The sequence below is a fragment of the Phascolarctos cinereus genome, unplaced genomic scaffold (assembly GCF_003287225.1).
Source record: "Phascolarctos cinereus isolate Bilbo 61053 unplaced genomic scaffold, phaCin_HiC Scaffold_4;HRSCAF=312, whole genome shotgun sequence".
NCBI classification, from domain to species: Eukaryota; Metazoa; Chordata; class Mammalia; order Diprotodontia; family Phascolarctidae; genus Phascolarctos; species Phascolarctos cinereus.
In genome coordinates this window covers 462,010,522-462,023,999 of record NW_027555847.1, presented here as the reverse complement: position 1 = coordinate 462,023,999, position 13,478 = coordinate 462,010,522, and the positions used below count along the sequence as shown (strand labels likewise).

General features: G+C 39.1%; 1 protein-coding gene across 1 annotated transcript in view; it reads right to left on the bottom strand.

The window, feature by feature from the left end:
* The window catches only part of SLCO5A1 (solute carrier organic anion transporter family member 5A1), a 165,042-nt gene that overhangs the window by 12,943 nt on the left and 138,621 nt on the right, over positions 1 to 13,478 (bottom strand). Inside the window, 2 exon segments of the mRNA XM_021002071.2 lie at positions 5,011 to 5,252; positions 10,617 to 10,776. Of these exon segments, the coding sequence (XP_020857730.1) occupies positions 5,011 to 5,252; positions 10,617 to 10,776 (402 nt within the window).

The following is a 13,478-nucleotide window of genomic DNA, read 5'->3' as shown; positions in this document are numbered from 1 at the left end:
TACTTGGCAGTCCATATAATTGTATAAATTTTAGCTGTTATTTTTATTCAACTTTACAATGTTTCGTATACTTCTAAGAGAGGGAACAGAGGTCAGGAGGGAAGTAACCTTATTTTACCTCCATAGTGTCATTTCCAAATTTGATAAGCACATTATTTATTGCCTTTAAGTCATTAATAAAAATGTTAAACAGCACATGGCCAAGTACAAACCACTGAATTACTATTCCATTAGCCATCTCCTTTATAAGTTGTTTTCAAACAAATAATGGCTATTCTTTGGGTTTCGCCAGTCAACCAATTCTAGGTCAATTTACTCTGTGTCTTTTCTAGAAGAATAGGAAAACATTGCCAAATGCTTTATTGAAATCTAGGTAAACTCTAAGAATTCCCCTGATATGTCCAGTCTTAGTAAATGTGTTAAAATAGAGAATAAGATTAATTTAGCATGATCTTTTCTTGATGAAGTCATGCTGGCCCTTAGTAATCACCACTTCCCTTTTCTACCTATTCATTAATGATCCCTTTAATAATGAGTTGTAGAATTTTGCCAGAAATCCTATATTCATTCATTCAACAATCATTAGGCAACCACTATGTGCAAGACAAGTGAGTGCTGGAAGACACAAAGCCAAAAAAATGAGAACTCTGGCTCGTAGTAGGTTTTTAGCAAAAATTGGAAAAATTGAGGCCATTCACCATGAATTCCCTCTTCACCCCTCTTCCTGATCTCCTGTCACTCAGATGCCTTCTCCTCCTTCACTCCTGTCTCCCACGATGAAGTGGCATCACTCTTTGCCAAAGCTACTCTCTCTACGGGTAAAAGTGATCCCATTCTATCCCATCTCCTCCAACAGATTTCCTCCTCTGTCATCCCCATTCTTTCACTTATTTTCAATCTCTCCCTCTCCAGGCTAATTTTCTACTGTCTACAAATATGCACATTTTTCCCCTATTCTCAAAAAATTCACATTTGTTCTTCCCATCCCCACTATTGTCCTATGTCTCTTCTGCCCTTTGTAATTAAATTCAAAAAGTCATCTTTAACAGACACCTCTACTTTCTCTCCTTTCACTCTCTTCTTACTTACAATGTGACTTCTGACCTTATCATTCCACTGAAACAACTCTCTCCAAAGTTATTCATGATCTTTCAGTTGCCAAAAATTCAATGGTTTTCTTCTTTCCTCATTCTCCTTGACCTCTCTGAGGTCAACACTGACACTGTTCATCACTCCTCTGTGATACTCTCTTCTCTCTGGGTTTTCAAGACACTACTCTCTCCTGGTTTTCCTCCTGCATTTCTGACTACTCCTTTTCTTTTTTTTTTTTTCTGACTACTCTTTTTCTGTCTCCTATGCTAGATCTTCCTCCAGATCATATCCTCTAATCATAAGTGTCCCTTAGGGTTCTGTCCTGGGCCGTCTTCTCTTTTTCCCCTATATTACTTCACTTGGCGATCTCATCAGCCCTCAAGGATTTAATTACCATTTCTATGCTAATGATACTCAAATCTACCTTTCCTGCCCCATTTTTTCTGCTAACCTCCAATCTCACATCTCCAAGTGTCTTTTTTTTTTTTTTTGGCAAGGCAATTAGGGTTAAGTGACTTAACCCAGGGTCATACAGCTAGTAAAAATCAAATGTCTGAGACCGGATTTGAATTCAGATCTTCCTGATTCCAGGACCTGTGCTCTACCCATTGCACCAACTAGCTGCCCCTCCAACTGCCTTTCAGACATCTCAAACTGTATGTCCAATAGACATCTTAAATTAATATGTCCAAAACACAACCCGTTATCCTTCTTCCTAAATCCTCCCCCTTCCTAGCTTCCCTATTACTGAAGAGAACACAATATCCTCCTAGTCCCTGAGGCTCACAACCTAGGAGTCATCCTGGATTCCCCACTATCTCTCTCACTCACACACACACACACACACACACACACACACACACACACACACACACACACTCATATCCAAGCTGTTGCTAAGGCCTATCATTTTCAACTTTGCAACATCTCTGTACTAGCCCCCTTCTCTCCCCTGACACTGCCACCACCCTCATACAGGCCCTCATAACCTCACACCTGGATTATTGCAATAGTCTGCTGGTGGGGGTGCCTGCCTCAAGTCTCTCCCCACCCTAATCCATCCTCCATTCATCCACCAAAGCGATTTTCCTAAAATGTAGGTCTGATTATTTCACCCCTTACTCAATAAACTCCCATTGCTTCCTGTTGCCTCCAGAAGCAAATACAAAATACTCTACTTAGCATTCAAAGCCCTTCATAACCTAGCCCCCTCCTACCTCTCCAGTCATCTTGTACCTTACTCCCCAACACATACTTTTTGATCCACTGACACTGACCTCCCAGCTGTTCCATGAATATGACATTTCATCTCTTGACTCTGGGCATTTTGTCCGGCTGTCCCTCCCTGCCTGGAATGCTCTCCCTCCTCTACTCTAACTGCTGACTTTCCTGGCTTCCTTTAAGTACCAACTAAAATCCAACCTTCTATAAGAAGCCTTCTCCAACCTCTCTAATTCCAGTGCCTTCCCTCTGTTAATTATTTCCCATCTATCCTGTGTATACCTTGCTCCGTAAATACCAGTTTGCATGTTGTCTTCCCCATTACAGTATAAGCTCATTGAGGGCAGAGACTGTCTTTTGTCTCTTTTTGTCTTAGTATGGTGCCTGGTACATAGTACGCACTTGGTAAGTATTTATTAATTGAATGATAGTGGATGGCATGGGTTTTCATGACGTGAAGAGTTACTGTACTGCCAGGGGCTGCTTACCAATGGCATGAGCATAGCAATGGAGCCAAAACTAGAACCTCAAAGTGTTGTGAGCAGGGTGCGAGAATCCCTCCCTGATGTTCCAGCTAAACAATTAAGTCTCACTTTTAGCCTCTCTGATCAGCTGGCTACTAGATGCTGAGCACACAAAACTGATCCTTTCCTTTACAGCCTCTACATGTAGCACTTTTCTAATCTCGATAACGTTCTCAAGAAATAATTCTATTATACCACACTACCTTTTAAATACATTGGTCATCAATGCGGCCATAAGTTCCTGGGTAACCCCAAATTGCCCTTCCTATTACCCTAATTACTGAAGAAAACCACAGTACTGACTGGAGATGCTGGTGTCAAAGTGTTTAGTAGGAAAAAGGCAAAACATCTCCTTTCCAATTTTGTAAAAAGCACAGAAGTACAGAGCCAAGGTCTGGCTCCTGCCTTTGTAGTATATTGGCTGTGTGACCCTGGGCAAGTCATTGACCTTTTAATGTCCTAGGCAGCTCTCTACAACTAGAAGTTGTAGAAAACATGCTAACTGGCTTTGGTAGAGGTAAATTCCTCACCTGAGAGCTCTCTATGCTAATGAAATCATGAGTCTAGTTCCTCTTCCTGTAATAAACCAAGCGGAGACAGGAAGAGCATGCACGCACAGCCAAGTGAAAAAAAAAAATCTGTTTCTTTGTCAATATATTTTCTCCTTGATTCTAGATCAGGAAGTACAAAGATAGTTAAATCAACATTAGTAATTGCTTGTGCAGAACAAACTATCCTTACCATCCAACCTAGAATCATAGAATCTCAGAATCTTGGGGGAAAAAAAAGGACCTGAAAAGCTAACTAACCCAACCTGAAGTTCTACCAATCAACCAATCCATCGACAAGCATTTATTAAGTGCCAACTATATGCTAGGCATGGCACAAAGCCTTGGCAATAGAAAGACAAAAACTAAATAATCCCTGAATTTAAGGAGAGGAAAACATACACATAATAAATACAAAATAAATATAAGGGAAGTTCCATAGGCTGAAGAGGGGAAGGGAGTATGAGTTGGGAGGGATTAGGCACTTGAGATGAGCTTGGAAGGAACCCAGTGATTCTAAGAGGTGTCATGAAGAAGGGAGGGCATTCCAGACATGGGGAATATACAAAGGCAAAGAGACAGGAGATAAAATAGCACGTTGGAGGAATGCAAATGGGACAGTTTGGCCTGACTACAGAGTGGGGGAAGGGCAGTATGTCTGCTCAGTCTAGAGAATCATATTATGAAGGGCTCTAAATGCCAAACTGAGGAGTTTTTATTTTAACCTCAAGGTTATAAGGAGCCAGTAGAACTTTTAAGCAGGGAAACAACATGCTAGATCTCTGCTTTGGCAAGGATCGCCACTTTGACAGCTTTGTATCTTAAATGTTTACCATGTGCCTGGAACATAGTAAACATTTAATAAGTGTCTGTCAACTGAGCTCACTGTGTGGAGAATGGATTGCTGAGGGGAAACACTTTGAGGCAGGGAGACCCTTTAGAAGGCTATGGCAATAGTTCAGATGAGATATTAAGAGGGCCTAAACTAGTGTGGTGACTGTGAGTGGAGAAGAGATGCTAGCCACTGGGGAAGTAGAATAGGAAATGCTTGGTAAGTGACCCAAACAGGAATACACTCTGTAACATCCAGTGAGTGTCCATCTAGCATCTGCTTGGAGTCTAGGGGAACCTTGTGTTTTTAGAATAAACCATTTCCCAAGTCCAATAAGCTTCTTGTTGCTCTCCTACGGTTTCAGGCTTGGTTTTGCTCACAGGTTATACATATTCTCATGGAGCCAGGTAACAAAGCAGAACTTTTCAGGGTTGGCATTTTTAGGAAGCAGGAACATCCTATGGAACCTGTCTCAGGGATAGGGCTAGGGATTAGAGAAAGCACTGTGCTCTGGTCCCTGCTTCTAGCCAGTCACACACCAACCGCTTTCACATCGGAAAAAGAGCATAAATGCTGGGCAAGTGCCTAAATGCCCTCCATCTCATTCCATCCAAACTCCTCTCTTCTCTGCTTTATCCTGTTTAGTTCCCAATGCAGGGCTAGGCTTGTATGACCAAGTTGACCTTTGATGCCTCTTCCAGCTCATAAATAATGACCTTTCAAACCCTGATACTTTACAGTAGCTCCTATAAGGATAATGAAGGCGTCCCTGTAAGTATAATCCAGGGCTCACCTGAGTGTGACTATGATGGCTGATGGCTGGGCACATGCTGTTATGAGAGTAACAATGAAAAGAAAAACAAGGAATGGAATAAGGGTATTACAGGTCCGATTGCACTTCCCAGACACAGCATAGCCATTCTCATTGAGATAGGTTTTCACAATGACCATCCGGAGCTGACTACGCTGTCCCACCGTCGGTGCAGTGATGACCTGTCGGCTCTGAACACAGGCACATTCTGTGTAATTACGTACCTGAGGAAAGAAAATGGATAAAATAGCATTCAAGCTAAACACTGTGATCAGCAACACAACAAAGAAATACACAGCAGGGAAATAATAAGACTGAAAAGCAAAATTTCAGAATGAATGGTTTTTGGATGAACCTTAATTTGTAACTACATGCATTATGCTCACAAAGTCATATGATGTGCTCATCAACATGACAATCAGCCTCAAAAAAAAATCTCAACAGGTTAGAATGAATCTAAGTAGAAAATTACATGGGGATAGATAAATTGGTGCAGAAGAAAAAGCACTGAACTTGGAGGCCCGGGACCTGGGTTCAAATCCCTACCTTGCTAGGTACTATCTGTGTGACCACAGGCAAGTCCCTTAAGATCTTTGGGCTTTAGTTTCCAAATCTGTAAAATGAAGGGATAGACAAGATGACTGCTAAGGTCCCTTCCAGCTCTAAATTCATGATCCTATGAAGAACAATGAGGTCTTGTCAGTAAACTCTTCTTAGACCAGTAAAGAATGCTGACCATCAAGGCTTCCTCCGTGAACCTTCCCTGTCCACTACAATGTTCATCTCTCCGTTTTCTTGACTCCTGTAATACTTACTGTCTGCATTATTCATTTAGCTCTGACTGCACTTTCTCATTTGGTTGTTAGAGTGTATAGAGAGTGTATAGACAGTCATCCTGGAAGCCAGGAAGACCTGGATTCAAGGTTCACCTCAGATACAGACTGGCTTGGGGATTCTGGGCAAGGCTAACCTCCCAGTGCCCCAGGCAACTAACTCTCTAAAACTAAGTGGAAGAGAAGGTGCTGACCTATATTACTAGAAGGGAGTTTGCTCACCTCGAAGTTCTCTATATCAACGAAGTCAGAGGTCTAGAACATCTGCTTATGTACAGGTCTTATGTCTTTGGCTCTGTTGAGGTATTGTGTGTTATATTTCTTTGTGTGCATTCACCCACCCCACCCACACACACATATATACATAGTATTAAGCGTACTACTAAGGGGTATCACAAAATCACAGAGTTTCAGGGTTAGCAGGAATCTCAATAGCTAGCAGTCCAACCACACTTGAATGGGAAGCTCCTTACCAGCTGGGAAGCTGATAAATGTTTAATGATGGGCTGGGAAGGAGGGAATGGAAACGTACATATACATACACTTTTAAGTTTGATCTGCATTATTAAGACTTTCTTAAGTCTGGACAATCAACAAAACAATAAATTAAGCCCAGATTTGTAGCAAATGCTACAATATTTTTGAGGTTTAAATGCTCAGACTGAAAATTTAACAATCTGGTCTTGCAAGCCATGTTCTAGCACAGCCCTGGGGAAAGGGATAGTAACTTGAGCCTGTGATTTCAGTGATACAGAACATTCCTGGACAAAGAAACTCCCTCCGCCAATGCAGGTCGGTCCCTTTTCTGTAATTTAAAGTCTTAAGAGAGCTGCTTAGATCACTGCGAAGTGAAATGACTTGCCCTGGGTCTCACAGCCAGTGGATGTCAGAGGTGGCATTTGAATCCAGGTCTTGCAGACACTGAGGCCATTTCTCCATCCACTTCGCCATTTTGCTATAGAAGACACATGTTGTTAATGTTTATTAATTTTTTAATTAATTTTATTTATTTATATGTTGAATTAATATTTATTAATAATCATCATCATCATCATCACAGAGCAATCACCATTTAAGTCATAGCAAATCAGACCCTGTGAGTAAATAAACTACTTCATCTAGTACCTTAGGTAATATGGGAAAAGGGTAACTTAAAAGTCACTATGATCCTGGCATAATAAACTGAGCAAGGGAATAGTTTTCTAGAAACATTAGTCAGCCAAAATCTCCCCCTATTTTTAATGATACTTTTAATGCAAGGTCAATACAAGTGAAAAATTAATTCAGCCAACTACCATTTTTTGCATTTATAACCAATTAAAATTAAAAAATTATGTCAACCACCCTCATTTGACTGATTTTTTTTTTTGCTTCTCTTTCAAAAAAAACCCTTGCTGAATTCAATGAATTAGAAAACTACTTTGACATTTTCATTATCCAGTATTGTGGTAAGAAGTATGACTAAGGAAGGCTGTTTGGCCATCTGTTTGCAATCAGCAAACAGATGCCCTGAAAGAGTTAATATGCTTATACTAAGGAACTAACTTAATACCAAAGAAATATTTGGGTATTGGACTTAAGGTCTACAGTGACTCACACACTGAATTTGGTCCATTAAGTAAAAAAAAAAAAACCCATCTATAATCTATTTTACAACTTGCCATTGTATTTTTATGTTTTAAAATAGAAAGATCTTAAATATGTATGTATATACATATATTTTGTTTGTTTGTTTAGTATGGTAGCCCCACACCACCAATCCAAGAATCTCAAAGGTATTTTAATGTTGTCACCAAAATAGGTTCTTTTTAGATCAAAAATATTGTTCTTATACAAAAAAGCAACACGTTATTTTGGGGAGGGAGCATACCTATTATTTAATTGATGTAAGAATACCTATGTGGAAACTCCCCATTCCAAATGAGCTCAGAAATCTGTCTCTAGCTTGTATTCTGAGAATTCTTGAATTCAGAAGTTAGGCATCATTTGACCAGAGGGAAAGGGTTTCCTTAATAGCATGCTTCTTTGAGGAGGAGATAATCAGGATAGCTAAATAGCAGTTAATGGATTAGAGAAAGCCATCCCCTGGAGGACCAGGAGATCTAGAGCTATAAATTCCTTGGACAGTAGAGGTGAAAACATCTGTTCAGTAGTACAACAAAGTTGTCATTACCTTACAAGAGTGGGAGAGATTATAATGAGCATAAGGGGCTATTTGATCATTGTTCTATGTTTCTTGCATTTGTTTATGTATATCTTTGTGTCTCCATCTTATACATTTTCTGTGGGTTGAAATAAAGGCTTTCTGATAACTCATTAAAAAAAAGAAAAGAAAGTTACTTGAGAAGTTAAGTATCTTGCCCATGATTACATAACTAGGTTCTGTTAAAGCAGGAATTAAACCTATTTTCTATGCTCTAGGCAGCTAGGTGGCACAGTAGATAGAGTGTTGGGCCTGGAGTCTGGAAGATTCATCTTCCAGAGTTCAAATCTGGCCGCAGGCACTTATAGCTGTGTGACCCTGGGCAAATCACTTAACCCTGTTTGCCTCGGTTTCTTCAACTGTAAAATGAGCTGGAGAAGGAAATGGCAAACCACTCTAGTATCTTTGCCAAGAAAACCCCAAATGGGGTCATGAAGATTTGGACACAACTGAAAATGACTTAACGACAACTTCCAGGCTCTGAAACTCATCCTTTAGTGATTGTGCCACCCTGCCTCACTCACATTAAATAACTGTGTACAGGAGGAATATGTTCAAGTTTCCTGAGGAATGTGTTAAATTTTCCTGGGATTCAATTTCTTCATCTACCAAATGGGAATAACAGTATTTGCACTACCTATCTCATAGGGTTGCTATGAGAAAAATGCTTAGTAAATTAGCAATAATATATTTTATTATAGAAAAAAGAGGCGACCCAATGCTGAATTGCATGCAAAAAGTAGGAAGGATGTCATCAAAGAGGTGAATGATCAGAAAAGGACCTGGGCCAGGGATGTTGTAAGAGCACAGGATAATCAGTGATACAGTTTTTAAACTGAATTCATATGCAGGTGTTGTCAGCAGATAGGGAAGCACTTTAGGACACTGCGTGGATCTCTCAGGAGGATTTATGGATTAAAGTCAGAGTGAAAAGGTGTGTATGGATTGTAAGGTGTGTACATGGTGGGAGGCATACCTAAATAAATGAGCTCACAGATTCATTGGATTATTAAAGCTTGGCCTAGGAGAGAGCTGTCAAACTCATAGCCAACAACTCACAAAACTCCTGAGTGTGACCCTCAACCAGATTAAAATGTAATTGGGAAATGTTTAACAAAATAAATAAAAATGCAATACAGCACAGAAAATATTAATTTGTGGTTTTCTAAGTCTACTGCAGCCCAGGAATCTGTTTCTATTAGAGCCTGACACCATTGGCCTCATGGATAACAGTGCTGGCCTTGAATTCAGGAAGACATGGGCATACATCCTACTTCTGACACTATCCATGTATTTTCTGGGCAAGTCTGAACCCGATAACCTCTCTGAGACTCCATTTCCTGATTTGTAGCATTAATACAAAGGGAACTATGAGGTTCAATTCAATTCACCTGGCATTTATTCAGTTTCAATTGTGTGCTAGGAATTGTGCTAAGCCCTAATAATAGAAGGACAAAAATTACACAGCCCCTCCCTTCAAGGATCTTACATTCTACTTGGGAGACATAGCACCCACTCAGATAAGTAATCACAAGATAAACATAAAGCTATCCTCAACGGCACTAACAACAATGGAAATCAGTTCAAACTGAGACTTGAGGAAAGCTAGGGATACAAAAAGGGGGACGTAACTTCTACACAAGCACTTTACAAACCTTGAAGTGCTACATAAGTGTTCCCAGTAACATTATCCTTATTAATCATAATAAACTTTTCTGTAGTTAATAGAATCATAGATTCTCAGGATAAAAGGCTTTAGAGCTAGAGGAGAACTTAGAAATAAGCTTATCCAACTTTCATTTGTTAAAGGAAGACACTAAATTCCAGAGAGTTCAACAGACTTGCAGGTTAAAAAAAAGAAATGATCTAGTCAGTAAAAGAACTAGGATTGGAAACCAAGTCCTCCAACTCTGAATCCAATGCTCTTTGGGCTGGAATGTTTTTTATGTGTTATTCATAACTTATGGGAAAATGAATTCTCAAAATAAACTTTGAAAGGCTGAACCAACAGAATTATCTTTAACCCAAAGTTTAGAAAAAAGTATAATATATCTTTGGCTCCTAAAAACAGCTTATGAGGAGATTTTAAAGACCCCAATTGTGTCAAAAGTATACCTTATCCACACACTGGATCTAGTCCATGAAATAATGGAGAAGAAATCAAAGACCGTTTACTTTATTGTTCTATTTCATGAGTATCAAATGCAGAGGCCATCTTGACCTTCACATTTGCACAGAAGAGGTGTCAAAAGAAAAAAAAAAGGGGAGGGTGATGGAGAGGGGTGAACCTTATCATGTTGCACTGAGCCAACAATGCAAATAGCCAAAGTGCTGGTGTGGAAGTCAATTGCCTCCTCAAAGCTGAGCTCATCTCTGGAGAAAGGTATATTGCTTCATTGTCTTTCCTCTAGGTTGACAGAAGGCATTTTGATGGTTAGAGTAAGCCTCTAATGAATGAAAATAACCATCATAACAGTAAATGAATACCTACCTGTCCTCTGTCATGGAAAGGCAGATTAATAGCAGTCTATGAATTTGCCCCAAACACTTACCCCCATACTATGATTACCACTACTGGCACAGCCAGCCAGACAAGGGTTAAAGTATGTAATTCCATCTGATCCACAGACTGGCTCATACTCATGGATTTTACAACCACAGTTAACATTGCAGCTTCCTGTCAGATTCCTGTGGGCCATGGTGAGAGAAGGCCTACAAGCAAAAAAGAAGAAGGAAGGTTAGAAACGACAAGTACATAAAACTTAATTTTGAGATAACTGATCATTACAATTATAGATTTTAGAAAAGAGATGTTTTTCCAGGTCTTTATTAATGGTGGTGTGTGTGGAACCTACATTGCCAGACTTCTTTTACATTATTTCCTTTCGCTCTACATTTCAATCAAATTGGACTATGGACCATTCCCTAAACTCAGCATTACAGCTCCTGCACCCATGGTTTTGTATGGGCTGTCTCCCACGCCTAGAATGCCCAGGGATGCCTCCTCACTTCCACCTTAGAATCTCTAGCTATCTTCAAAGGCTAAGAAGTCAAGTCCCACCTCCTACCCTAAGCCTTTCCCTATTCCCCCAGTTCTAAGTGTTCTTTCCTTTTTTTTTTTCAAAATTATCTTGCGGTTACTTACCTCTGACCGTGTTGTAACCCAAAGTAGAATGTAAGTTTCTTCAGAACAGAAATTGTTTTTCTTTTTTGTGTTTGCATGCCTAGTACAATGCCTTCCTCATAGTAAGTGCTATATATAGTGTTTATAAAATTCCTCATAGTAAATGCTCAATAAATGTTTGTTGAATTATATCAAAGCCTTTATTCACATAATTGAAGCAAGAAAAACATTTGCCTTCATATTCTAACTTTTCAGGTCTAATAATTTTTTTCTTATCTATACAACTACCTTAGCTCTAGTCTTCAATTCAGTGCAAGCCTCTATACTTCCAAATCAGAGGACAGAGTCAAGGGCCATTTCCCAATACATAAGATATATAATCTTTGTAAAATGCTTAGCACAGTGCAGAACACACAGTAAGTGCTTAATAAATGTTGATTCCCTTCCCTTCTTCTTTCAAAAGAAAAATTGCTAACTGAATATGACTACATGAAAATAACCTTCAAATTACTAACAGGGAGAGAAACATCAATAAGAACAACTGTGAGGTATCATCCCTCAAAAGATGAGAACAGTTGATGCTGAAAGAACCCTGAGAAGACAAGTACACTGACTGGGGGGCCGTGAAGGGGTACAACCACTTTGGATTCCCCATTTGGAACTACACAGAAAAGTGACTAAACCACCCATGCACTGTGACACAAGAATCTCCCTCCATCATAACCACCACTACTGCCACCACCAAGTAAGTCAAGGACAGAAACAAAGGGCCAATAGGGGTATTCATAACAACATTCTTTGTGAGACTAGAGAGTTCAAAGCAAAGCGGGTGTCCATTGCTCGGGGAATGACTAAATAAACTATAGCCTATTAATGGAATGGAATATTACAGTGCAATAAGAATGACAAATATAAGGAATTCAGAAAATGTGAGCAGATTTGTATGAACCAATGGAACACAAAATAAACAGTACCAACAAAATACACAATGAGTCCAACAATGTAAATGAAAAGGTCACAAATAGCACAAATCCCCCTCACACATCTTCACATTTATCTCTATAATCCTCCCTGTGCAATGGGTAGGAATTAATTTCTGTGCGTGGAATTACCTTTAAAAAATGGAAAGAAAAGTGTTGGGTTTCTTTTTCCCAAAAAATTTTGGAATCAACATAGTGGTATAGCTATTCAGTGATACAATAAAGAAAGCAGTGAGTTAGGTCTGCCCTCCTTCAAGAATGCCTAAGCCCAAAGCATCACTCCTGAGAGAGAATGGGGTATTTGGCAAAATAACAAATCAGGCAGATTCCAAAGGGGATCACGTGAAGGGCTAGGCTGAGCACTCAGCACCATGTCTTCCACTTAATAGGTGTTGAATATTTGTATTCGACTGACAGCATAGCTCTTTTTAGATAATTATTTCCCTTCCTTTTAACTCTTCACCCACCATCTCTTAGCTAGAAATTATCTTTACAGAAAAGTCATTCATTCATTCAACAAATACTTATTGAGGAAGTGTTATGTGCAAAGCCATGTTTTTAGTTAAGTGATTTTACAACAAAGAAAGCCAACCAAGCATCAGACTGGAAATCTCAAAACATCACTTTTTCCTAAGGGCTTTTCTGCTCTTGCCTATTTCCTATTTTGAGAAATGAGTCCTTTGAATTTAATTTTTTAAAAAAGTAAAATAAAAATATGGCTAAGAGAAACTTCTAAACCAAGCAAGAAAGAATAGTTATTTTAATTCATATCCCTTGCTTACATGGGTGGAAAAACTTGTCAAAGATCCATAGAACTAGATGAATTAATCCCTATTAGCACTTTATCATCACAATTCTTTTCTGTGTATCCACTGTCTCTGACAAGCACTTTAAAAACTGATAGTAAAAATAATGTTCAGTGAAGGGTCTATCCAATAAAAAAAATCATCCTATAAAATGGTAAATTTCAACAGCTTCCAAAGATAGTTATCACCATTGCTATTTAGAATGTATGCAGCAAAATGATTTACAGTTCTCTGGTTTATGGTTTACAGGATGATTCACAATTATTTTGCAATGATTTAATGCATCTGCAAAATGATTTACAATTTTTAATTTCTGAGACAATTATTAAACAACTCTAATTTATTCATCTAAATGGGTATCCAGGCAAGAGGGAAGACCTGAAAGAGAAATAGCAAACAAACATATAACCTACTGATTCCAGAAAGACAAAAGCCTTCTGGTACACAGTAAGTGAAACATAGCTCCAGGCCAACTCAGAATGTGTTTGACTATCTGGACAAGAT